Raw genomic sequence first — 27,287 nt, 5'->3', positions numbered from 1 at the left:
GCTGGACTTAGATCTCTTGTGGGTGAAAAGGGACTCATGACTGCTGAGATGTTTGATCCCTCCGTTGGACTCAGCTTGGTCATCTCCTACAGTTTTAGCTATTAAGAAAGCTATTTGGGGAATATATTCTAATATATTCTATCTAAAAAGATTTTCAGACATTCAAATTATAACTTTAAGACATAACTATTTTACATACAGGTAGGATGTGGCTGTTTCTGGTAATTGCATGTTTAATCCAGCAGACTACGAATTCAGAAGAATGTTTCAGCAGAACTCATTTGAATCCTGAAGGATTCATGACAATTGTAAGTTGTTTACATGTAACAAGTAGATTGACTTCTTCTCCTTACCCTCTATCAATTACAAGATGCAGAGCTATCCTAGCAGTAACACATGGAGGAAAGCACACATCCCATTCTATTCTGAGACCTATCTCAGGATGACTTGTTCCTGAGCAGTGGTTCATCATACTCATTTTGGCAGTGGGCCTTAAACCATCAGCAAATTAATTACAGATCAGGTATTACATCCACCAAATGCCAGACATTTGAACTGTGTTATAATCAGTCTGTGTTTGAAGGATCTAACATGCACACCAAGCATAGCTTTTACAGTAACTGTTCTGTACAGTATACTTTCTACATGTTCCACCAGAAGTAGCTTTCCCAGAACTGCTAACTCACTAAACCTGAAGATGAAGCCATAAAGATATACGAATCAGAAATCTATTCAATCTAGTAAACATACAACTTAGATATTGAGCAAGAATTTATTATTTTATTTGCAGCCTGAAATTATCCAGTACTGGGGGTATCCAAGCGAAGAGTATAAAGTTCTGACTGAAGATGGCTATTACCTTCAGTTAAACAGGATTCCTCATGGAAAACGCTCTTCACAGAAGGAAGGTAGATCTGTAATATGACTTTCCTAACATTTGAATTGCATACAAATTACATAGGTATTCAGGTGATCATGGAAATCAGCAATTGAATGGTGGTTTGTGTTATTCATTGTGTTGCCTTTGAACACAGGTGGTACAGAATGAGATAGCTAGGCTGGCACTGTACAGTGACACTGATGATAAGGTTGTTGCACAGGCTACCAGTGGTTTTGACTCCTAGAGTGATTTTAGGTAATTACACAATTATCTTATAGCTCTTTCAATCCTCCTATTTTACTGGTATTATATTTTTTATACGCTCAACTATGTTTACTAGATTATTGTTCTTTCAGTTGTGGCAGTTTACAAATATTGTAAAAGGAATGTCAATGTTTGTTTTATAGCAATAGCACTTAGACTTATATACCGTTCATTGTGCTTTTCAGCCCTCTCTAAGCCCACTTTACTGACCTCAGAAGGATGGAAGGTTGAGTGAACTTTGAGCACAATTTAAGTTCTTCAGACATCTGGGTTTGAATGGCAAACTGTAACATAGCTCCAGTTGCAAATATCTTAGAGCAGCTGCATCTTTTCCTGGGTTCCTGTGGATGCCTTTGCAGATGGCCAATAATCCTAGGAAAATAAACATTTGGTTTAGAGTGTCCTCTACAAATGTCACATTGTCCCAGCTTATATTTTGCCCTTTGGATCCAGATCTCTGCACAACCCTAATGTAAATGTGATGCTGAAAGGTGTCTAAATAAGGCAGAGTACATTTCCTCAAATAATACTCTGTTTCTGGATGACAATTGTACTTACAGATAAGAATACAATAAATTATTGTGTTCTTGGTTCTTTTGCAGGGTCCAGACCAATTGTTTTATTGGTACATGGTTTTCTCTGGGAAGGGAGATGTTGGATTGCAAATCTTCCTAGCAACAGCCTGGGATTTTTTCTAGCAGATGTTGGCTATGATGTCTGGATAATAAATGTTAGAGGGACCCTTTGGTCTAGAAAACACAAGGAATTTTCAATTGACCAGCAAGAATTCTGGGAATTCAGGTAAATTCCAAGGAGAATTGATAGTCAAAATATTTAGTGAAAGTCTACCAGTTTGTTAGGAAAGGAGCTTATAGGGATTTATGTAAATTAATGAATAAATATTTGCATATTAGATAAACCAAGTTTAAAATAGATACAAAAAATATTTATTCAAAAAGCAAAGTCAAAAAGTAAAAATATATAAAAATGGAAAATAAGTTACCAGTTGTCATATCAGTAACAATTCTGAAATATGTGAACTGGTGAGGCATTAGGTTTTTGGTAACAACATGTTGTTTTGTTTAACAATATATTTCCATTCTAGTTTGATTCCTTTAAAACCTTTTGGTTTTCTTGGCAAAAATATGAATTTTGGATATAGAATGTAGGGAGGGGATACGTTAATTTCAGTATGTTTAAAAGATTATTATTTATCATGGGTTACTAAAGCATTTGAATATCAAATTATGCCTAGACTAAAATTTTTTGATAATTAAGTTGTGTGGGATATGGAAAAAAAAATTCACAGATTTCTTGTACAGGGCCATTTTATGACATTATTACACAGCTAAAATAATCTTCTAACTTCCGTCCTAAAATGAGTCACATGGTACTAAAAAATAGTAGACTTAATGTCAAATGACTTGTCACTGAACAATATGGAATGGGGGACATAAGAAACAAGAATGTGCAGAAGGAACATTCATTTTAAAAAAAGCAATCAGGTAGATGTTCTGATTCTTATGTTGTGAATCTTCAAAGCAAAGAAAGATGGTGTAGGGTTTCCTGCCTGGGCAGGGGGTTGGACTAGAAGACCTCCAAGGTCCCTTCCAACTCTGCTATTATTATTATTTTGGGAAGCATGTCCTGAAGCTGCTACCTTTGCATATTTTTTGGAGTATAAGACACACCGGAGTATAAGACGCACCTTAGTTTTTCCGGAGGAAAATAAGAAAAAAAAACTGATTGGCAGGTGGATTGGCCTCCTGGAATACCCCTCATCAGCTGTTCCCAGAGGTGAATTTTAGCAACAGGTTCCTTGGTTGTAAGCTCTCTGCCTTGTTTTTTTTTTGCTTGTTTTTTTCTGTCTCTGAAACTTGGTTTCAGAAAAAACTTTTTTCTGCCTCTGAAAGCCTCTGAAACAGAGCTTCAGAAAAAAAGCCTCTGAAGCTCTGTTTGGGAGCTTCTTTTCTGAAGCTCCATTTGGGGCTTTTTTTCTAAACCCCGTTTGGGGCTTTTTTCTGAAGCTTTTTTCAGCCTCTGAAACCTCCGTTTGAGAAGTTAGGCGGGGCTACATTCAGAGTATAAGACGCACCCAGATTTTCACCCTCTTTTTTGGGGGGAAAAGGTGCATCTTATACACCGAAAAATACGGTAGCTAATTTTCCCAAAGCCTAGCAAGAGCCATGAGTGGTTTGCAGTCTCCTGATGGTCAGCTGATCAGGTCGGAGGTCCAGCCCACAAGTGAGGCTACATAGGCCAGGTACAGGGGTTTATTTGGAAGCCTCTCTGGCACTGGAATGCGGCACTAGATCCTAATCTAGCTGGGCTCTTTCCCCTTGCTGAGCTCTTTTTTGATTTTGCAAAGCTTTTTTATTATTATTATTATTGCTTGTCTTCCTCTTTTATGGGCTCAGCTGGGTGGCAGATCTTCCAGGGCCTCCACTACCCATGGGGTCTCCCAAGTTATCTTAACAACCTGCATGTTCATTTAACAGTAACATCCGGAAAAGAAGGGGATGAGGTCGTTAAACAAGCCTGTCTCATTTAACAGTTGTCACCATTTGTGACCATAATGAGCACAAACTCCATTATGGTTGTAGGTTAAGGACTACCAGTATTTATTCTTAATATGGGTTTTTATAGTGTTTTTTTTTAATCTTGATTTTATATCTGTTGTTTCTTTGATTGTTGTACACCACCAAGAATCACTTGTGTGATAGGCGGCTATACAAATTTGATTAATATAATGAAATGCTATGATGTGACATGATATGATAATATAAAACCCTTAAGGGTCTACAACCACACACACGCACGCACACACCTGTTGCAATTTCCATTTTTAAAAATACCTCTGTATAAACCACCATCACCAATACCAGATATATATTTTCCTGAGCATATCGACTGTCTACTATTTTTCTTTAATGAGGAAAACAATCTCTGTGAGGTAATTGGGGTCTGACATTTTGCTGACACCATGATCAGTAGACCTAATCAGGTGCTTCGACCTTAACATCCAGAGATGTAATATAAGCAAATAAAATTAGACGTGTGGGGTTTTTTAATGTATTTTTGTTTTTCAGTTTTCATGAAATGGCAATTTATGATATACCCGCAACAATAAATTTCATCCTGCAGAAAACAGAACAAGACTGTTTATATTATGTTGGCCATTCCCAAGGAGCAGGAATAGGTAAATTAAAAATATAGACCTGGCATAATTTTATAACAAAGCTGTTTTTCTCAATTTTATCGAAATAAAAATATATCCTTTGGAGATTTGTAATTTGCAATATTATAAGTTTGCTGGTTCTCCAAACTACTCAAAGTTTTTGCTACCGGTTCTCCAGAACCTGTCAGAACCTGCTGGATTTCACCCCTGCTCCAATCCTGAAACTTTTTATGGCTTTGGCTTTTTCACGTTCTCCTTCCAAATCATTACTATTTTTATTTCTTCTGCTGTAGATCCCTAAGTATGGGAGTTCATAGAGACAGTGATGGTAAGACTGGAAACCACTTCCAAAATATACCTAATAAGAAGGGACTGTCATAATGTTGCTCCCAAAACTTTTTTATATTTAGACTTCTTATTTGAAAATGGAATACCTATCACAATTATTGTGTACTACTACATAACTTGTTCATGTTCTTCTAAGTATTTCTCCCTCTTTTCAAGGCTATTAGGTAAAATAATTAAATTAAAAGGGCAACACAGTTTAGAAGAGGGAGATAGAAAGGGGGGGAAATCCTTAAGATTTCAAATGGGAAGGGCAACAGTGTTTTCTTGGAACCGAGAAACAATTGTTTCTCTTTTTCATAAAAAAGTGCCCCCTATATCAATACTTGGCTCTCTCTCTATAATTCTATAATCTGTTTGTATCTGTTCCTATAATCTGCTGAATGTTCATATCAATGTTCAAAACAAGACTACCAAGAAAGAAGGCAAGATGTGAATATCCACCATTCACACATGGCCCTTAGCCGTGTCATTCATTTAGCAAATTAATTAATTAATTAATTTTGATTGATTGATTGATTGATTGATTTAGTCACCCAACTCACACATAGATGACTCCTTGTGGCTTTACAATATTTAAAAAAATCCACCACGGAATAAAAACCCCTAAAAGGCCCACCCACTCCCATAGCAGCAGCAACACAATCAAATGTCTACGGCGATTCTCAGACATCCAGGTCATGGTTGTTCCAAAGGTGCTTTTTCAAGAGGCAACTGGACTTTCTGATTTTTCTTTGAAGACGTTTCACGTCTCATCCAAGAAGCTTCTTCAGAGCTGAAGAAGCTTCTTGGATGAAAAGTAAAACGTCTTCAAAGAAAAATCAGAAAGTCCAGTTGCATCTTGAAAAAGCATCTTTGGGATAACACATTTAATTCAGCCTCTTGACTGGCTCCATGTCCATCTGTGATCCCCAGGCCCACTAACAAAGCCATGCTTTTAGAGCCTTTTGGAAAAGCAAAAGAGAATGATATTCCATAAAGAAGGAGCCACCACTCAAAAGAGCCTTTTTTTGTTTTCCTACCCTAATAAAAGGGTACAACCCTAATAAAAGGGATCTGAAATATGCCCTGCCTTCCTGTTTTGATGGGCTGGGTGCATGTAATAGATGAGAGGCAGTCCTTCAAATAACCTGGTCCCAAGCCATGTATGGCTTTAAAAGTGATTACCAGCATCTTGAAGATTATGTGGAAGCAAAATGGCAGTCAATGCTTAAGTCTAGACTTAAGTCTAGGCTTATTATTGAGTCTGTCATTTGCACCTCTATAACTGTCTGGTTCGGTTCTGCAACCCAACAAGAAAAACACAGACTTCAGAGGATAATTAGAACTGTAAAAAAAATAATTGCTACCAACCTGCCTTCCATTGAGGACCTGTATACTGCACGAATCAAGAAGAGGGCCGTGAAAATATTTACAGATCCCTCACATCCAGGACATAAACTGTTTCAACTCCTACCCTCAAAATGACGCTATAGAGCACTGCACACCAGAACAACTAGACACAAGAACAGTTTTTCCCCCGAAGGCCATCACTCTGCTAAACAATTAATTCCCTCAACACTAACTATAGTCAAACTATTTACTAAATCTGCACTACTATTAATCTTCTCATAGTTCCCATCACCAATCTCTTTCCACTTATGACTGTATGACTGTAACTTTGTTGCTGGCAATCCTTATGATTTATATTGATATATTGACCATCATTTGTGTTGTAAATGTTGTACCTTGATGAACGTATCTTTTCTTTTATGTACACTGAGAGCATATGCACCAAGACAAATTCCTTGTGTGTCCAATCACACTTGGCCAATAAAAAAATTCTATTCTATTCTATTCTATTCTATGCAAGACTCTTTGGAGTGCTGAATTCTGAACTAACTAAAACTTCCAGATACTGTTCAAGGGCAGTCCCATGTAATGTGTAGTCCAAACTGGAGGGGACCAGGGTATAAGTGAGAAGGGCGTATTGGTCCAGGAATGGGCATAACTGGTGGACAACTCAAAGTTGTGCAAAGATGCTCCTAGCCACAACTGCCAACTGCTCCTACTTTGATCAGGTGTCACAAATCCAAGGAAACCCCCTGATTATCCCCAGATGAACCACCTTTTAACCCCGGTCTGGGTATTTCTAAAGAAATTGTTCCACCTCAAGTGAAATAAATGTGTGGTAGGAAAAGAATTTCTCGAAACGAAAAATAAAATCCAGGAAGCACTACTAAAAGTAAACAGAAGTTACAGCAAATCATGCCATCTTAAAGTTTTAATCCTTCCTTGCTTTTTGCAGGTTTTATTGCTTTTGGGCTCCTCCCCTACCTCTCTGACAGAATAAAGCTCTTTATAAGCATCACACCCACCTACACCCTGCAAGGTTCTCGTGGAACATTTGCTGTACTAGGAAAAATTCCAGATGGAATTAGAGAAGTAAGTATTTATTTATTCACTTGCTCTATTTGTATGCTATCCACGTCTAGCTTTAGGTAACTAAAAGTGCCTGATTTTAACCCCCATCTCACAACCATATATGTCATGCTGCATGTCAGGGTTATTATTAATAAACAATACTGAATGTTAATAGTAACTTGACAATCCATGACCTATTGGGTTAAGGGTGACAGGTATGGCACAAACTCCAAAGGGACTGGTGGAGAACTTGCACTTTGACTTCTAGGAAAGTGTCAGGGAACATTGCAAATCAGGATCATGGATGGGTCATCATTTCAGAGAGATTTCCTCGTCTAAACAGAAAAATAATGACCATAAATGGCCAAAAAAAAAAAAAAAGCAGTGGGAATGGAACATCCAACTTCCAGTCAATTTCCTCATTAGATTTCATTGTGGAAAGCTGGCAATGAGCATCAGAAATCTTCCCTTCCCTTTCTGCAGGTAAATGACTGCTGGTGGATGGGGGAAGGAGGGAGGATTGCTTGAGCGGCTAATAAATTTCCACTTCTCTGCTTGCCGCTTCTTTTAAAAAATGCTTTTAAAAGGTTAAAAAAAAGGCTCTGACGATCCCAGCTGAGCCGCGCAATCGTCAGAGCCTTTTTTTACTTTTAAAAACATTTTTTACAACCTATTCAGCCAAATAGGTTGTAAAAAAATGCTTTTAATAATTAAACAAAAGATCGCGCGCCACAGCTGATCAGACACACACATCCCCCGCACAGTTCTACTTACCTCATGCCTCCTTTTGGCATGCACGCCCCTTGCACATGCGTATGCGCAACACGCATGCGCAGCCAGTGAACTGGCAGTAAACCGGTTCAGATTTCACCACTGTTTCTTTTTATTTATTTATTATTTGTAATTATTTTTATATTTTAATCAATTTTTGTTAGATAATGGACCTGTTTATCCCAAGCTAGTTTAAACTCATTTACTCATGATTGACCCACTACCTCCACTGGAAGTTGGTTCCAAGCTTCCACTTTCTGTGTTTCCCGCCCCCCTCTCTGATAGAGTAAAGCATTTGGAGAGAAAGGGATTATAAGTGAGTAAGCTGTTTTTTTCTTTTATACATCAAAAGCAATGCAATCGTGTCAGCATCATGGAGTTGGGGGCCACAGCCATTTTACACCAACACCTTAAAGACATTTAAACATTTGAAAGGATGGTGCAGGTTGGAGAAAGTATTTCCAGAATGTAGTGTAAAGTGTTGGCATAGTGTGCCTGCAGTTCCCAGACTTCGGCTGCCAGCATGATCACATTCCTTTTGATGTGTACAAGATGGTTAGCAGGCACTGGTTTATTCCAAAGGACAGGGAACTTTCTTGGAAGTAATATGACAGTAGGACACTGTGTAGTCTTGTCTTTTTACATTGAGAAAGCACAGTCACAATTATGCATTTTTTTTTGTCTAGTGAGTGCTTCACATAGCAGCAGAATTGCCAGTTCCAGTCAGGGTTCTTAAATGAGGACTACTTTTACATGACTGTGCGCAGCATCTAGTTAAACAGAATGGAAACAATAAAAAACAACCAGGATTAAGAGCAACAAACGTAACATGAAAACTTTTTGCTTAAGAAGTAGTTATTCCCAATTTTGTTGCCATTAAGTGCAGAAGTGTACTGACTCGAAATGTGTAGAATTTGCATATTTTACAATGCAAATTTGTGCATATATGTGAAAAAGATCGGATGAATGACTTTGAATGATAATGCTAAATGTGGGGAAGGTAAAATTCCTGTTGGAATAAGGAGGAATGTGCTTGGAATTGCAAGATTACTTTCTATTCACGGGCCATTTTTATTTTACAGAAAATATGGGGCACTAAAGAATTTTGCATTTCTAATGAGAGAATAAAATCCATCATGGTCTATACATGCAGCTATCCACTGATTGACCACCTTTGCCTCCAAAACATTTTCCTTATAGGAGGCTATAATGAGAAAAACTTAAATGTGGTAAGTAAGCTCTATTTTGATTTTCTACAAAGATACATTTTAGCCAAATGAGGCAGACCAGGTCAGAAAAATAGTCCATAGGAAGACTAGAACTCTACTTTAATGGCATTGTCTGTCAGTCTTGGTGGCTCCCAGAATTATTTCTAGCAGGACTACCAGATTCTGTAACAGCTTTGTTCCCTATACCATCCATCTGGTAAACTCACAAGATTCGTTTTTCTTGCCATAACCACGTATACATCCAGACTGGACTGTGTTGTTTCTCTGTGACATATAATATATGTGGGTATATGCATAATTTTGTATTTATTTATCTATCTATCTATCTATCTATCTATCTATCTATCTATCTATCTATCTATCTATCTATCTTGTCATGTTTATATAGTGTAAAATTGGAGGTGGTGACCCTTTAAGAACTGTATGCAATAAAATTTCATTTTTATGTATGACAATTAGTGTACAATCAAAGTGACAATAAAGTTATTCTATTCTATTCTATTCTATTCTATTCTATTCTATTCTAATTCAAGGTTGAGAAACACTGCTTGAAAGTCTGCCTATGTTTTTTCCTGTCCTCTTTAATATCCCAGGAAGTCAAGGGGAATTGGAGAAATCATTCTTTCTCATACATGCATGCTTCTTCTGCATTTGCTGTTTTTCTAATAGTTTCTAGCTGCTTTATCCAATGTCATCATCATGCCTCCTTATAAGAGAGGAAGAAATAAAAACAGAAAAAGAAAATAATATATAGTGTGCGAAGAGCATGAAACCCTATTAATTAAACTAGGACATTTGTTTCTTCTAGTTTGAAGATATCCATTCTCCTACAAGTAGTCTTTGTTTAGAGACCACATTTGGGATCAGCAACTTGGTGTTAACCAAAGCAGTCCCTAGGTCAGGGCTGTCAAACTCGCGGCCCACAGGCCGGATGCATCACTGGCTGGCCACACTCCCGCCCAATTTAGCGAAGGGGAAAAAAGTTGTGCTACATCACATGATGACGGCATGACAATGCGAGTTTGACACCCCTGAACAAGATGAATTTACGATTGTGCTTAGTCTTATTTCAGCTTTTTGGTTTTTTTTACTATACATACCTGTAAAGGTCCTAAATGTGCTGATTGTCATAAAGTTGCTTTTTCATCAGAAAAATGAATGTCGCTAAATGAAGCATTGCTAAAAAATGTAGTTACATTTTTCACCCTAATGACTAGAGCACAGAAACCTTGAAATACTTTATTATTTATTTATTTATTTATTTATTTATTTATTTATTTATTTATTTATTTATTGGATTTTTATACCGCCCTTGTCCCGAAGGACTCAGGGCGGTTTACACCCAAAGATAAAAACATAAACAACATAAACATAAACAAATGGGTTTGTCAAAAACAGATCATGCCAGACTAATCTTATCGCATTCTTTGACAAAATGACAAAATTAGTAGACCAGAGGAATGCTGTTGATATAATTTACTTGGACTTCAGTAAAGCATTTGATAAAGTAGACCATAACCTACTACTAGATAAAGTAGAAAAATGTGGGTTAGACAGCACCACCACCAGATGGATTCGTAACTGGCTGACCAACCGCACTCAACGTGTAGTCCTCAACGGAACTACATCCACATGGAGGGAAGTATGCAGTGGAGTACCCCAAGGCTCTGTTTTAGGCCCAGTACTCTTCAACATCTTCACCAATGACTTGGACGAGGGGATAGATGGGGAACTCATCAAATTTGCAGATGACACCAAGCTGGCAGGAATAGCCAACACTCCAGAAGATAGGCTCAAGTTACAGAAAGATCTTGACAGACTTGAACATTGGGCGCTATCTAACAAAATGAAATTCAACAATGAAAAAAGTAAGGTTCTACATTTAGGCCAAAAACAAAATGCACCAGTACCGTATATGTGGTACCTTGCTCAATAGTAGTACCTGTGAGAGGGATCTTGGAGTCCTAGTGGATAACCATTTAGATATGAGCCAGCAGTGTGCAGCAGCTGTTAAAAAGCCAACACAGTTCTGGGCTGCATAAACAGAGGATAGAATCAAGATCACGTGAAGTGCTAGTACCACTTTATAATGCCTTGGTAAGGCCACACTTGGAATATTGCATCCAGTTTTGGTCGCCACGATGTAAAAAAGATGTTGAGACTCTAGAAAGAGTGCAGAGAAGAGCAACAAAGATGATTAGGGGACTGGAGGAAAAAAGATATGAAGAACGGTTGCAGGAACTGGGTATGTCTAGTTTAACAAAAAGAAGGACCAGGGGAGACATGATAGCAGTGTTCCAATATCTCAGGGGCTGCCACAGAGAAGTGGGAGTTGGGCTGTTCTCCAGAGCACCTGAGGGTAGAACAAGAAGCAATGGGTGGAAACTGATCAAGGAAAGAAGCAACTTAGAACTAAGGAGAAACTTCCTGACAGTTAGAACAATTAATAAGTGGAACGACTTGCCTTCAGAAGTTGTGAATGCTCCAACACTGGAAATTTTTAAGAAAATGTTGGATAACCATCTGACTGAGATGGTGTAGGGTTTCCTGCCTGGGCAGGGGGTTGGACTAGAAGGCCTCCAAGGTCCCTTCCAACTCTGATGTTATGTTATGTTATGTTAAACATAAACAAACATTAAAAGCTTATTAAAAAACCGATTCTAAAAATTTGGCCCAATCAAATTAAAAACTAACATAAAACCATCATAAAACCCCAATTTAAAAGTTTCGTTAGGCTAGCCCCGCCCGATGAAATAACAGAGTCTTGAGCTCGCGTTTGAACGTTCAGAGGTCGGGGAGTTGGCGCAACCCCAGAGGCAACTCATTCCAAAGGGCAGGGGCCCCCACAGAGAAGGCCCTCCCCCTGGGGGTCACCAGTCGACATTGTTTAACTGACGGCACCCTGAGGAGGCCCTCCCTATGGGAGCGCACAGGCGATGGGAGGCTGTTGGTGGCAGTAGGCGGTCCCATAAGTAACCCGGTTCTGTGCCATGGAGTGCTTTAAAGGTGACAACCAAAACCTTGAATTGCACCCGGAAGACCACTGGCAACCAGTGCAGACTGTGCAGGAGGGGTGTTACATGGGAGCATCACGGTGCTCCCTCTATTACCCGTGCAGCCGCATTCTGGACCAGCTGGAATCTCCGGGTACTCTTCAGGGGGAGCCCAATGTAGAGAGCATTGCAGTAGTCCAGGCGGGAAGTGACAAGGGCATGAGTGACCATGCATAGGGAGTCCCGGTCAAGGAAGGGATGCAACTGGCGTATCAGGCGAACCTGATAAAAAGCTCCCCTGGCGACGGCCATCATATGTTCTTCAAAAGACAGCCGATCGTCCAGGAGAACGCCTAAGTTGCGAACCCTCCCCCGAGGGGCCAATGATTCGCCCCCCAACAGTCAGCGATGGAACAAGCTGGCTGTACCGGGAGGCCAGCATCCACAGCCACTCTGTCTTGGACGGGTTGAGCTGAAGCCTGTTTTTCCCCATCCAGACCCGCATGGCCTCCAGACACTGGGACATCACTTCGACGGCTTCGTTGGGGTGGTTAAGGTTGGAAATGTACAGCTAAGTGTCATCAGCGTACAGATGGTATTTCACCCCAAAACCATGGATAATCTCACCCAGCGGCTTCATATAGATGTTGAACAGGAGAGGCGAGAGAACTGACCCCTGCAGCACCCCACATATGAGGTGCCTTGAGGCTGATCTCTGCCCCCCTGCCAACACCGTCTGCGATCGGTTGGAGAGATAGGAGGAGAACCACCAAAAAATGGTGGCCCCCACTCCTAAATCCCCCAGCCGACGCACTCACCCAGGATACCATGGTCAATGGTATCAAAAGCTGCTGAGAGATCTAATAGGACCAGGACAGAGGAACAGCCCCTGTCCCGAGACCTCCAGAGATCATCAACCAACGCGACCAAAGTCGTCTCCATGCTGTACCCAGGTCTGAAGCCAGACTGGAATGGGTCTAGATAGACAGTTTCATCCAGGTACCGAGGAAGCTGACATGCCACCACACTCTCAACCACAAAGCGAAGGTTGGAGACAGGATGGTAATTTGCCAAAATAGCCGGGTCCAGGGAGGGCTTCTTAAGGAGGGGCCTCACCACTGCCTCTTTCAAGGTGGTAGGAAAGATACCCTCTGCCAAAGAAGCGTTGATAATTCCCAGGAGTTGTTTTGTTTAGCAGGTTTTCAGGCAACGGTTTCCTTATGTAGGAAACACTAATTCTTAGAAATGTATTTGTGTTTACAATCATTGTTAAAATGTTTACAGGAGGTACCTTCTGAGAACATTGTAGTGTTGGTTGGAGGGAGCATTGAGGTAATAGTCAGCAAATGATTAGGAGCCAAAGTAATGGCTTCTTTCAACAACTGTAAAATATATTGCATTGGCTTAATTGCCTGCTTATTTACATGTAGATGTGGGACACTCCACTGGATATTCTCTAAGGATAAAAGAAAATAATGAGACTGTGCAAAGAGAGTGGATTTGGTGAAGAGCTGTTCAAAACAACTATTCAAGGCAAAGAGCCTGATCTGGAACACTGTATCAAATAAATTGGCCCCAAATAGATTCAAAAGCTCTATAACTTTTCTGGTACTGATACTGAGAACATTGATGTAATTGGTTCTCTCCAACCAATCAGACTGAGCCAAAGTCAATGTATAGACCTTCAACTGAGAATAAGAAACTCAAGATTTGGTAGGGGGAAAGTTATTATGAACAGGCATTTGTCAACATCTTGAATCTCCAAAGGCCTATGCAAGGGTCCTCTTTGTAGACTTTAGTTCAGCATTCAATACCATCATTCCAGACACTCTTCTGACTAAGCTAAACCAGCTACAGGTACCTGAACAGACTTGTAAGTGGAGTAAGTGGATCATAAGCTTCCTAACAAACAGGAAGCAGCAGGTGAAGCTTAGCAGAATCACATCAGATACCTATACAATTAGCACAGGGCCCCCCCCAAGGCTGTGTGCTGTCCCCACTTCTCTTCTCTCTGTATACCAATGACTGCATCTCCAACGATCCATCTGTTAAGCTACTGAAGTTCGCAGATGACACAACAGTGATCGGTCTCATTTGAGACAATGATGAATCCACATACAGACGGGAGGTTGAACAACTAGCCTCGTGGTGCAACGGAACAATCTGGAACTGAACACACTCAAAACCATAGAAATGGTGGTAGACTTTAGGAGAAACCTTTCATATTTCCATCTCTTACAGTACTAGACAACACAGTATCAACAGTAAAGACCTTCAAATTTTTAGGTTCTACCATATCACAATATCTAAAATGGACAGCTAACATCAAAAACGTCAACCAAGAAAGTTCTTGCTGCGCCAACTCAGAAAGCTCAAACTGCCCAAGGAGCTGCTGATACAGTTCTACAGAGGAATTATTGAGTCTGTCATCTGCACCTCTAAAACTGTCTGGTTTGATTCTGCAACCCAACAAGACAGACACAGACTTCTGAGGATAATTAGAACTGCAGAAAAAACAATTGCTACCAACCTGCCTTCCATTGAGGACCTGTATACTGCATGAGTCAAAAAGAGGGCTCTGAAAATATTTACAGACCCCTCACATCCTAGACATAAACTGTTTCAACTCCTACCCTCAAAATGATGCTATAGAGTACTGCACACCAGAACAACTAGACACAAGAACAGTTTTTTCCCAAACGTCATCACTCTGCTAAACAAATAATTCTCTCAACACTGTCAAACTATTTATTAAGTCTGCACTGCTATTAATCTTCTTATCATTCCCATCACCCATCTCCTTCCAATTATGACTGATGACTGTAACTTTGTTGCTTGTATCCTTACAATTTATATTAATATTGATTGTTTCCTGATTGCTATTTGTACCCTATGACTATCATCAAGTGTTGTACCTTGTGATTCTTGATGAACGTATCTTTTCTTTTATGTACACTGAGAGCATATGCAACTTGTGTGTCCAATCACACTTGGCCAATAAAAAATTCTATTCGATTCTATTCTAAAGGCATATAACAGCAGATCGCATATAGTTACAAAAGTGTTTCTCTATTGTCTATAGTTGTGTGCAACTTATTTCTAAAAATTGAAGCATGGGATGGTAGAAGGAACAGATTGTTGGTCATTTGTTTATATTTTACAAGAGTGTAACAATAAGAGAATCCTCAGAGTAAAAATATAAACTCATTTTCTTTTTCAGTGTCGGGCAGATGTATATGCTGGGATCAATCCTGATTACACATCTGTAAAAAATATGAATCACTGGAGCCAGGTACAGTATGGCTTTAATTTGTTAGTTAATTTCAAGGCAAATCAAAATTGATATATCAGTGTTTTATATTAAACAATGGTTGGTATGGGTGCAAATATGTAACCACAAATGTTTGTTTGTTGGTCATGTAGTTTATTTATTTTTTTACTTTTCTATATTTTTTATAAAAAGTCTTATAAAAAATCCTATTACTGCATTGTGGCATTCCTTGGTCTAGGAACATGGCTATCTAAGATCCTCCTTGCAGCTCCCAGATATAGTATCAAATATGAAATTGTTTGATTTTTGACTTTTAAAAGAAAACAAAACTGGTGTCTCCACTGCTAGAGATTTCCTGAGAAATCCAAATAAGATAATAAAAGAAACACCTCATCATTAGAGAAGTGGTTCTGTTAACAATTAAGAAATGATTTTTGTAGAAAACAAATACTTAGCATGAGTTCTGTACTTACATCAAGGAACTCTTGTTTGCTGACCCCTATCCCTGTCACCATTATCCAAGTAGAGAGGCCACTAAGGGTAAGTTACACCTATTCCTTCCCAGTTTATTCACCTACTTTTTCCAGCCACCTGATTCTCAGATGATGTCCAATCGAACACTTAAAAATATATATACAATGAAATACAACAGTGAATCTATAATAAATGTAATAAATATCATCATCATACTACCTTGATATGCTTGTAGGGCTTGTGTGCTCTGAGCAAGATGAGTGTTATGCCAGAGGTTCAACCACACTGGACCATATCAAGGAACCATCAAACAGTATCTCTCCCATAAAAAAATACAATAAGTTGTAATTTATAGATCCATACAACAAGGATGACACTAAGTGTTGTGGAGTTCTTGGATATCTGGCAACAAATGGGCTACAGGAGTCAGGACTGTTGGCTGGCCAACCAATGCTAGCAGCTGCAGGATTACTGGAAGAAAAGTTGTTTACCCATCACAAATATATAAAGTTGAAAAAGAAGTAATAAACTATTATTACAAATCAAATCCAACAAGAACAGGATATCAGAAAAGAATGCACCAGTTCTGGAAAGAATGATATCAACAAAACAGAGGCTAGCAGATCAATGCTTTTTTATAATTTCAGATAAAATATTCACAGAAGGAGAATGGGAATAACTGAAAAACTCTACCCAAGGCAAAGAAATCAAGGAGAAGTAGCTCAGACCATGGAGGCAAACTAAGGGCAGTTGACAGTAGAGAGAGGTGGCATATTTATTAAATCATTTTCATTTAAATCCCAAACCAGGCATCCTCTCCTCTGGTTTTTCCTCAAAAAGATCAAAGTCCTCCAACTGAAAAGAAGAATTAAAAGAAAGAATACATATCATCTAGAACAGCACAAAAACTACAGGATAAGGTTCCCTGCATTGATGCTTTTTCCAAAGAAACAGCTAGCACTAGTATTCAAAGAAGCTAATAAAGTAATATCAAATATAAGCACCAGCTCACTCCAAAGAAATAAATCAACTAATGTACAAATCTTCAGTTATAATTGAATATCTTGGATGCAAAATCAATAAACAAGAAAAAGTCAATAGTACAAAAGCAATAAAGAATCTAGATTAAGAGGATCATTATGAAGATGAAGAAGCTAAAGTGCTCAAGGACTTTGAAACAGATACGCATCTGCCACATCACAGGCTTAGTAACTGTCAATAAGAAAGACAAAAAAGTCTGGATATTGGGTATGGCAATAACTGGAGACAGCAGACTAGAAGAGAAAAAATTGGAGAAAACGACAAAATACAAAGAGCTGCAAATAGAAACACCCTGCGATATTATCCGTTAACTAAACTTTGGCTAAAAATGCCAGTTCCAGTTTAAACATTTTTATTTATTTATTTATTATTTATTTATTTTGTCACAACAGTATATATACGCGTAAGCATGAAATAACTATACTATATATAAGCATATATATAAGGATAAGTATGTAATAACTATATTAATTGGATATAATGAAAGGAAACAATAGGACAGGAACGGTAGGCACACTTGTGCTCTTATGCACGCCCCTTATAGACCTCTTAGGAATGGGGTGAGATCAATAGTTGACAGTTTTTGGTTGAAGATTTGGGGATTTTGAGAAGAGACCACAGAGTCAGGTAGTGTATTCCAGGCATTAACAACTCTGTTACTGAACTCATATTTTCTGCAATCAAGATTGGAGCGGTTAACATTAAGCTTAAATCTATTGTGTGCTCGTGTATTGTTGCAATTGAAGCTGAAGTAGTCTTCAACAGAAAGGACATTGTAATAGATGATTCTATGAGTTAAACACAGGTCATGTCGAAGGCGGCTGAATGTTCAATGAACCATAACTAATAATAATAGCTGAATGTTCAATGAACCATAACTAATAATAATAGCTGAATGTTCAATGAACATAATTAGAAAAGTATAAAAATAGAAAATTATAGAAAATTATAGAAAATTATAGAAAATTATAGAAAATTATAGAAAATTAAATTATAGAAAATTAGAAATTAATTAGAAAAGTATAAAAATAGAAAATTAGAAATTAATTAGAAAAGTATAAAAATAGAAAATTAGAAATTAATTAGAAAAGTATAAAAATAGAAAATTAGAAATTAATTAGAAAAGTATAAAAATAGAAAATTATAGAAAATTAGAAATTAATTAAAAAATCTTCACATTGACAAAAAAAATCTATCTGTTGGTTACAAAAGGCCACACTCCTTGGACCCAGTTATATATCAGGCCAATACGTTATGACATCCTAGATTCCTGGAAAGATCTTGATGAGTTTCAAGCTACCAGCTAAAGAACTGGCAGCTGTTATTTCACATTGTTGTTTATATAATACCGTGTTTCCCCGAAAATATTTTCAGAAAATATTATGCATACATCTGTACATATCTGTTGCTAATATTTTTAATATTAATATTTCAAAACTATTTTTTAATTGAGATTGTTTTCATTTAATTTTTAGGTTATACGTTCTACGGAATTTAAATATTATGACTATGGTTATAAGAACATAGTAGTATACAATATGGTAAGAAAAAGTAGGATGGTGATAGGAATTTGACTTTTTTTTTAAATTCCTAGTTAAATAATGTTGGTTTCCTATAATTTAATCAACAGCTATAAATATTTCCAAACTAAAAATATAAAATTAGATGAAATGTGACTTATACAAGTTTATATATGAAAACATGTAGATTTTTTTATTCTTTCATTTTGTGTGCCGGAGGAGTAACTACCCATCTTTCAGAAAATATTATGCATACATCTGTACATATCTGTTGCTAATATTTTTAATATTAATATTTCAAAACTATTTTTAATTGTGATTGTTTTCATTTAATTTTAGGTTATCGTTCTCTGAATTTAAATATTATGACTATGGTTATAAGAACATAGTAATATACAATATGGTAAGAAAAAGTAGGATGGTGATAGGAATTTGACTTTTTTTAATTCCTAGTTAAATAATGTTGGTTTCTATAATTTAATCAACAGCTATAAATATTTCCAAACTAAAAATGTAAAATTAGATGAAATGTGACTTATACAAGTTTATATATGAAAACATGTAGATTTTTTTATTCTTTCATTTTGTGTGCCGGAGGAGTAACTACCCATCTTTCAGAAAATATTATGCATACATCTGTACATATCTGTTGCTAATATTTTCAATATTAATATTTCTAAGCTATTTTTTAATTGAGATTCTTTTCATTTACTTTTAGGTTATACGTTCTACGGAATTTAAATATTATGACTATGGTTATAAGAACATAGTAATATACAATATGGTAAGAAAAAGTAGGATGGTGATAGGAATTTGACTTTTTTTTTTAATTCCTAGTTAAATAATGTTGGTTTCCTATAATTTAATCAACAGCTATAAATATTTCCAAACTAAAAATGTAAAATTAGATGAAATGTGACTTATACAAGTTTATATATGAAAACATGTAGATTTTTGTATTCTTTCATTTTGTGTGGCGGAGGAGTAACTATCCATCTTTCAGAAAATATTATGCATACATCTGTACATATCTGTTGCTAATATTTTTAATATTAATATTTCAAAACTATTTTTTAATTGTGATTGTTTTCATTTACTTTTAGGTTATACGTTCTACGGAATTTAAATATTATGACTATGGTTATAAGAACATAGTAATATACAATATGGTAAGAAAAAGTAGGATGGTGATAGGAATTTGACTTTTTTTTTTAATTCCTAGTTAAATAATGTTGGTTTCCTATAATTTAATCAACAGCTATAAATATTTCCAAACTAAAAATGTAAAATTAGATGAAATGTGACTTATACAAGTTTATATATGAAAACATGTAGATTTTTGTATTCTTTCATTTTGTGTGGCGGAGGAGTAACTATCCATCTTTCAGAAAAATATATTTTTTTGAACCCTGAAATAAGTCCTTGGCCTTATTGCTATGCACTCAAAAGCCTGATCGGGCTTATTATCAGAGGATGTCTTATTTTGGGGAAAACAGGGTAACAGTAATACAATCAAAGACATTATTAATACATGCTAACAAAATATGCTAAAAAGCTAGAAATCTATTTCCTATTATAGTATAAAGCTAAGTTATAAAGCTAACAAAGGTGACTATTTTGTCTGATTTTGTTTTAAACTCACGAGTTGCATTGATCTTTCTTGTTTCTTTCTGGTTATTGAAAGATATGTTTCTATTGTTTGTTTTTATTGTACTTGGGAGATAAGCAACTATATAAATTTGATTTAAAAATAAATATGATTAAATCAAGGCTTTGTAGAAACATATGGCTCCATTTTGACATTTTTACAATGTAAATACATTTTCAAAATCTTGGAGGATATGATTTCTAGAAACCATTATTTCACTATACTTTATACCCATGTGGAAGTTTGTCCCAAACCAGATTAAAGTACTCCTTGATTCCAAAATAGTTTTCTTTTTTATTTAAGATTTCACATTACATTTAAATTAGATCCTTTTATGAATTTTGCATATATACTATTTTAAAATTTACTCTGATACGTATTTCGTAAAATACAATCAGAAATAGTAAAATAGTATTTCCCTTTCTATAGAATTGCAAATGAAAAATATTATGCATACATCTGTACATATCTGTTGCTAATATTTTTAATATTAATATTTCAAAACTATTTTTTAATTGTGATTGTTTTCATTTACTTTTAGGTTATACGTTCTACGGAATTTAAATATTATGACTATGGTTATAAGAACATAGTAATATACAATATGGTAAGAAAAAGTCAAGGAAACAATTGGCCCATTGCTGGGAGAAAGTGGCAAGAAGATGACAAGCAACAGGAGAAAGCAGATCTACTTAACTCATATTTTGCATCTGTCTTTACACAAAAGGAAAAAAACAGATCATGCCAGACTAATCTTAGTGCATTCTTTGACAAAGTGACAAAATTAATAGACCAGAGGAATGCTGTCGATATAATTTACTTGGACTTCAGTAAAGCATTTCTTAAAGTAGAAAAATGTGGGTTAGACAACACCACCACCAGATGGATTTGTAATTGGCTGACCAACCGCACTCAATGTGTAGTCCTCAATGGAATTACATCCACATGGAGGGAAGTATGCAGTGGAGTACCCCAAGGCTCTGTTTTAGGCCCAGTACTCTTCAACATCTTCATCAATGACTTGGACGAGGGGATAGATGGGGAACTCATCAAATTTGCAGATGACACCAAGCTGGCAGGAATAGCCAACACTCCAGAAGATAGGCTCAAATTACAGAAGGATCTTGACAGACTTGAACACTGGGTGCTATCTAACAAAATGAAATTCAACAGTGAAAAAGGTAAGATTCTACATTTAGGCCAAAAAAAAAATGCACAGGTACTGGATATGTGGTACCTTGCTCAGTAGTAGTAACTGTGAGAGGGAACTTGGAGTCCTAGTGGACAACCATTTAGATATGAGCCAGTAGTGTGCAGCAGCTTCTAAAAAAGCCAACATGGGTTTGTCAAAACAGATCCAGGAAACTACAGACCTATCAGCATGACCTCAATACCGGGAAGATTCTAGAAAAGATAATCAAGCAACGAATCACCAAACACCTAGAAGCAAACAAAGTAATAACCAAAAGCCAACATGGGTTTGTCAAAACAGATCATGCCAGACTAATCTTATCGCATTCTTTGACAAAATGACAAAATTAGTAGACCAGAGGAATGCTGTCGATATAATTTACTTGGACTTCAGTAAAGCATTTGATAAAGTAGACCATAACCTACTACTAGATAAAGTAGACCATAACCTACTACTAGATAAAGTAGACCATAACCTACTACTAGATAAAGTAGACCATAACCTACTACTAGATAAAGTAGACCATAACCTACTACTAGATAAAGTAGACCATAACCTACTACTAGATAAAGTAGACCATAACCTACTACTAGATAAAGTAGACCATAACCTACTACTAGATAAAGTAGACCATAACCTACTACTAGATAAAGTAGAAAAATGTGGGTTAGACAGCACCACCACCAGATGGATTCGTAACTGGCTGACCAACGCACTCAACGTGTAGTCCTCAACGGAACTACATCCACATGGAGGAAGTATGCAGTGGAGTACCCCAAGGCTCTGTTTTAGGCCCAGTACTCTTCAACATCTTCATCAATGACTTGGACGAGGGATAGATGGGGAACTCATCAAATTTGCAGATGACACCAAGCTGGCAGGAATAGCCAACACTCCAGAAGATAGGCTCAAGTTACAGAAAGATCTTGACAGACTTGAACATTGGGCGCTATCTAACAAAATGAAATTCAACAGTGAAAAAGTAAGATTCTACATTTAGGCAAAAACCAAAATGCACCAGTACCGTATATGTGGTACCTTGCTCAATAGTAGTACCTGTGAGAGGGATCTTGGAGTCCTAGTGGATAACCATTTAGATATGAGCCAGCAGTGTGCAGCAGCTGCTAAAAAGCCAACATGGGTTTGTCAAAACAGATCCAGGAAACTACAGACCTATCAGCATGACCTCAATACCGGGAAGATTCTAGAAAAGATAATCAAGCAACGAATCACCAAACACCTAGAAGCAAACAAAGTAATAACCAAAAGCCAACATGGGTTTGTCAAAACAGATCCAGGAAACTACAGACCTATCAGCATGACCTCAATACCGGGAAGATTCTGGAAAAGATAATCAAGCAACGAATCACCAAACACCTAGAAGCAAACAAAGTAATAACCAAAAGCCAACATGGGTTTGTCAAAACAGATCCAGGAAACTACAGACCTATCAGCATGACCTCAATACCGGGAAGATTCTGGAAAAGATAATCAAGCAACGAATCACCAAACACCTAGAAGCAAACAAAGTAATAACCAAAAGCCAACATGGGTTTGTCAAAACAGATTAGAAACACAAGTTAAAATAGGGAAGAAAATGGTAAGTGAACACCTGTCTACCTAGGCGAGTTCAAATCACCAGGACGGATGGATTACACCCCAAGGTTCTGAAGGAACTGGCAGGCGTGATCTCAGAACCACTGAACTATATCTTTCAAAGATCCTGGAGCACAGGAGCTGCCAGAGGACTGGAAAAGAGCTGATGTAGTTCCCATCTTCAAAAAGGAAAAAACAATTCAACCTATCAAAAACAGCACTACAAAAAACAGATTAGAAACACAAGTTAAAATAGGGAAGAAAATGGTAAGTGAACACCTGTCTACCCTAGACGAGTTCAAATCACCAGGACCGGATGGATTACACCCCAAGGTTATGAAGGAACTGGCAGACGTGATCTCAGAACCACTGAACTATATCTTTCAAAGATCCTGGAGCACAGGGGAGCTGCCAGAGGACTGGAAAAGAGCTGATGTAGTTCCCATCTTCAAAAAAGGAAAAAAAACAGACCCAGGAAACTACAGACCTATCAGCATGACCTCAATACCGGGGAAGATTCTAGAAAAGATAATCAAGCAACGAATCACCAAACACCTAGAAGCAAACAAAGTAATAACCAAAAGCCAACATGGGTTTGTCAAAAACAGATCATGCCAGACTAATCTTATCGCATTCTTTGACAAAATGACAAAATTAGTAGACCAGAGGAATGCTGTCGATATAATTTACTTGGACTTCAGTAAAGCATTTGACAAAGTAGACCATAACCTACTACTAGATAAAGTAGAAAAATGTGGGTTAGACAGCACCACCACCAGATGGATTCGTAACTGGCTGACCAACCGCACTCAACGTGTAGTTCTCAACGGAACTACATCCACATGGAGGGAAGTATGCAGTGGAGTACCCCAAGGCTCTGTTTTAGGCCCAGTACTCTTCAACATCTTCATCAATGACTTGGACGAGGGGATAGATGGGGAACTCATCAAATTTGCAGATGACACCAAGCTGGCAGGAATAGCCAACACTCCAGAAGATAGGCTCAAATTATAGAAAGATCTTGACAAACTTGAACTGGGCGCTATCTAACAAAATGAAATTCAACAATGAAAAAAGTAAGATTCTACATTTAGGCAAAAAAACCAAAATGCACCAGTACCGTATGGATTACACCCCAAGGTTCTGAAGGAACTGGCAGACGTGATCTCAGAACCACTGAACTATATCTTTCAAAGATCCTGGAGCACAGGAGCTGCCAGAGGACTGGAAAAGAGCTGATGTAGTTCCCATCTTCAAAAAAGGAAAAAAAACAGACCCAGGAAACTACAGACCTATCAGCCTGACCTCAATACCGGGGAAGATTCTAGAAAAGATAATCAAGCAACGAATCACCAAACACCTAGAAGCAAACAAAGTAATAACCAAAAGCCAACATGGGTTTGTCAAAAACAGATCATGCCAGACTAATCTTATCGCATTCTTTGACAAAATGACAAAATTAGTAGACCAGAGGAACGCTGTCGATATAATTTACTTGGACTTCAGTAAAGCATTTGATAAAGTAGACCATAACCTACTACTAGATAAAGTAGAAAAATGTGGGTTAGACAGCACCACCACCAGATGGATTCGTAACTGGCTGACCTCAACGTGTAGTCCTCAACGGAACTATATCCACATGGAGGGAAGTATGCAGTGGAGTACCCCAAGGCTCTGTTTTAGGCCCAGTACTCTTCAACATCTTCATCAATGACTTGGATGAGGGGATAGATAGGGAACTCATCAAATTTGCAGATGACACCAAGCTGGCAGGAATAGCCAACACTCCAGAAGATAGGCTCAAATTACAGAAAGATCTTGACAGACTTGAACATTGGGCGCTATCTAACAAAATGAAATTCAACAGTGAAAAAAGTAAGATTCTACATTTAGGCAAAAAAACCAAAATGCACCAGTACCGTATATGTGGTACCTTGCTCAATAGTAGTACCTGTGAGAGGGATCTTGGAGTCCTAGTGGATAACCATTTAGATATGAGCCAGCAGTGTGCAGCAGCTGCTAAAAAGCCAACACAGTTCTGGGCTGCATAAACAGAGGATAGAATCAAGATCACGTGAAGTGTTAGTGCCACTTTATAATGCCTTGGTAAGGCCACACTTGGAATATTGCATCCAGTTTTGGTCTCCACGATGTAAAAAAGATGTTGAGACTCTAGAAAGAGTGCAGAGAAGAGCAACAAAGATGATTAGAGGACTGGAGGCTAAAACATATGAAGAACGGTTGCAGGAACTGGGTATGTCTAGTTTAATAAAAAAAGGACTAGGGAGACATGATAGCTGTGTTCCAATATCTCAGGGGTTGCCACAAAGAAGAGGGAGTCGGACTGTTCTCCAAAGCACCTGAGGGTAGAACAAGAAGCAATGGGTGGAAACTGATCAAAGAAAGAAGCAACTTAGAACTAAGGAGAAATTTCCTGACAGTTAGAACAATTAATAAGTGGAACGACTTGCCTGCAGAAGTTGTGAATGCTCCAACACTGGAAATTTTTAAGAAAATGTTGGATAACCATCTGACTGAGATGGTGTAGGGTTCCTGCCTAGGCAGGGGGTTGGACTAGAAGGCCTCCAAGGTCCCTTCCAACTCTGTTGTTATGTTATGTTATGTTATGTTATGTTATGTTATGTTATGTTATGTTATGTTATGTTATGTTATGTTATGTTATGTTATGTTATGTTATGTTAATCAATCAATCAACCTCACACAAAACAATGGTGCAATGCTTCTCTACAAAAGACTTCAGATCTTCCCTTATAAATAAATTTTCCAGTTAAACTTCAGTATCCAGAAAGAGCCCCAGACATAGCTTAATTAATACTAGCATAACATTTAGCAATAGCACTTAAACTTATATATCGCTTTACAGTGCTTTACAGCCCTCCCTAAGCGGTTTACAGAGTCAGCATATTGCCCCCAAAAATCTGGGTCCTCATTTTATCCACCTCAGAAGGATGGAAGGCTGAGTCAACCTTAAGCCTGGTGAGATTGAACTGCCAAATTGCAGGCAGCCAGCAGTCAGCAGAAGTAGCCTGCAGCACTGCACTCTAACCACTGTGCCACCATGACTCATTTACTGTTTTGGTTGATGATCCCTCTCCTACCAATGAACTTGTTCCTGTCAGATGGTGGTATCTTAATGTTGGATTAGTTCTCTCTAAAGCTCTGAAATCAAGACGCCATTATTTGACTGCAAGACTATAGAAAGAGGAGACAGAAAGCTTTTAGTATTAATAGTTATTAAGCAAAGCTAGTAGTTACCTTCTCTTGGTGGCCTCCACCTTTCTGGATGCCACTAGGTCACCTACTTGTCACAGTCCTGTTGTGATTGTCATGTAATTCTGGCAGATGCCTACACTATTGACCAGCTGTCAAAATTCCATGAATCCACTAGGCCAGGGGTGTCAAACTAGATTTCATTGAGGGCTGCATCAGGATTGTGTTTGACCTTGGGGGGCTGGGATGGGTGCAGCCAGGGTGGGTATGGCCAGCTCGACATCACTCCTGTTGAGGGCGTCTGTGGTGGCCCGAGCGCTCTGCCAGCTAAAATGGGCTCTTGAGCTCCATTTTCAGTTGCCACGGCCTCCTGCAAACCTCTGCTAGTGAAAACTCTGCCGTTTTCACTGGTGGAGGGTTGCAAGAGGCTGTGTCAGCTGAAAACAGAGCTCAGGAGCCCATTTTTGCTGGCAGAAGCACCACGGGCTGGTCCTTCGCTGTTTCCAGGGTGGCCCCATGGGTCAGATCTAAGTACCCCATGGGCTAAGAAAAAATGAGTGGCACAAGGTCACCTTCTAGCTGGCTTTGTGCCTAAGATGGAACTAGAACTCATAGTTTCCTGATTTCTAGCCTGATGCCTTAACCACTACTGCATATGGCCTTCCCAAGCTCTGTTTTCACTGGCAGAGGGTTGCAGGAGCAGCCAAAAATGGAGCTCAGGAGCCCATTTTAGCTGGCACTGTGGGCCGGTCCTTCACTGTTTCCAGGGTGGCCCCGCAGGCCAGATCTAAGTACCCTGTGGGCCGGAACCAGCCCCCAGGCCTTGAGTTTGACACCCCTGCACTAGGCAATTTCTGTGCACAGTGGGCATAATTCCCACATTACAGTCCTTTATTTCTCTTTTATCAATCCACAGACAACTCCTCCATTTTATAAAATAGAAGATGTTACTGTGCCAGTAGCCGTGTGGAGTGGAGGAAACGATATTGCTACAAAGACTCGTAATGTGGAATCATTGCTTTCTCAAATCCCTCATTTAGTTTTCTATAAGAATATTCCTGACTGGGAACATTTTGATCCAGTCTTGGGTTTGGATGCTCCACAACGTTTCTATCCTGATGTGCTTGAATTGATGCAGAAGTACAAGGATTGATATCAGGGTTGGAGTCTCTGGCAAAACAAAAGCAACATCATCTCAGATGTCGATGGAGATTCTCAGTCTTCCAGGTCATGGTTCATTTTTGGAACAAC

The 27,287-nt window shown here is 38.1% G+C and overlaps 1 protein-coding gene across 1 annotated transcript; it reads left to right on the top strand.

The window, feature by feature from the left end:
• Positions 1 to 206: 206 nt before the first annotated feature.
• Positions 207 to 27,287, top strand: LOC131200668 (lysosomal acid lipase/cholesteryl ester hydrolase-like). Its single transcript, XM_058187787.1, has 9 exons — positions 207 to 308; positions 791 to 908; positions 1,747 to 1,945; positions 4,234 to 4,343; positions 6,955 to 7,091; positions 8,924 to 9,070; positions 15,284 to 15,355; positions 18,325 to 18,390; positions 26,953 to 27,287. Exons 1-9 carry the CDS (start codon positions 207 to 209, stop codon positions 27,187 to 27,189), a joined length of 1,188 nt encoding a protein of 395 aa, XP_058043770.1. The 3' UTR covers positions 27,190 to 27,287.

This window comes from Ahaetulla prasina, chromosome 6, assembly GCF_028640845.1.
Source record: "Ahaetulla prasina isolate Xishuangbanna chromosome 6, ASM2864084v1, whole genome shotgun sequence".
Classification (NCBI taxonomy): domain Eukaryota; kingdom Metazoa; phylum Chordata; class Lepidosauria; order Squamata; family Colubridae; genus Ahaetulla; species Ahaetulla prasina.
This window is presented reverse-complemented; position numbering and strand designations above follow the sequence as displayed.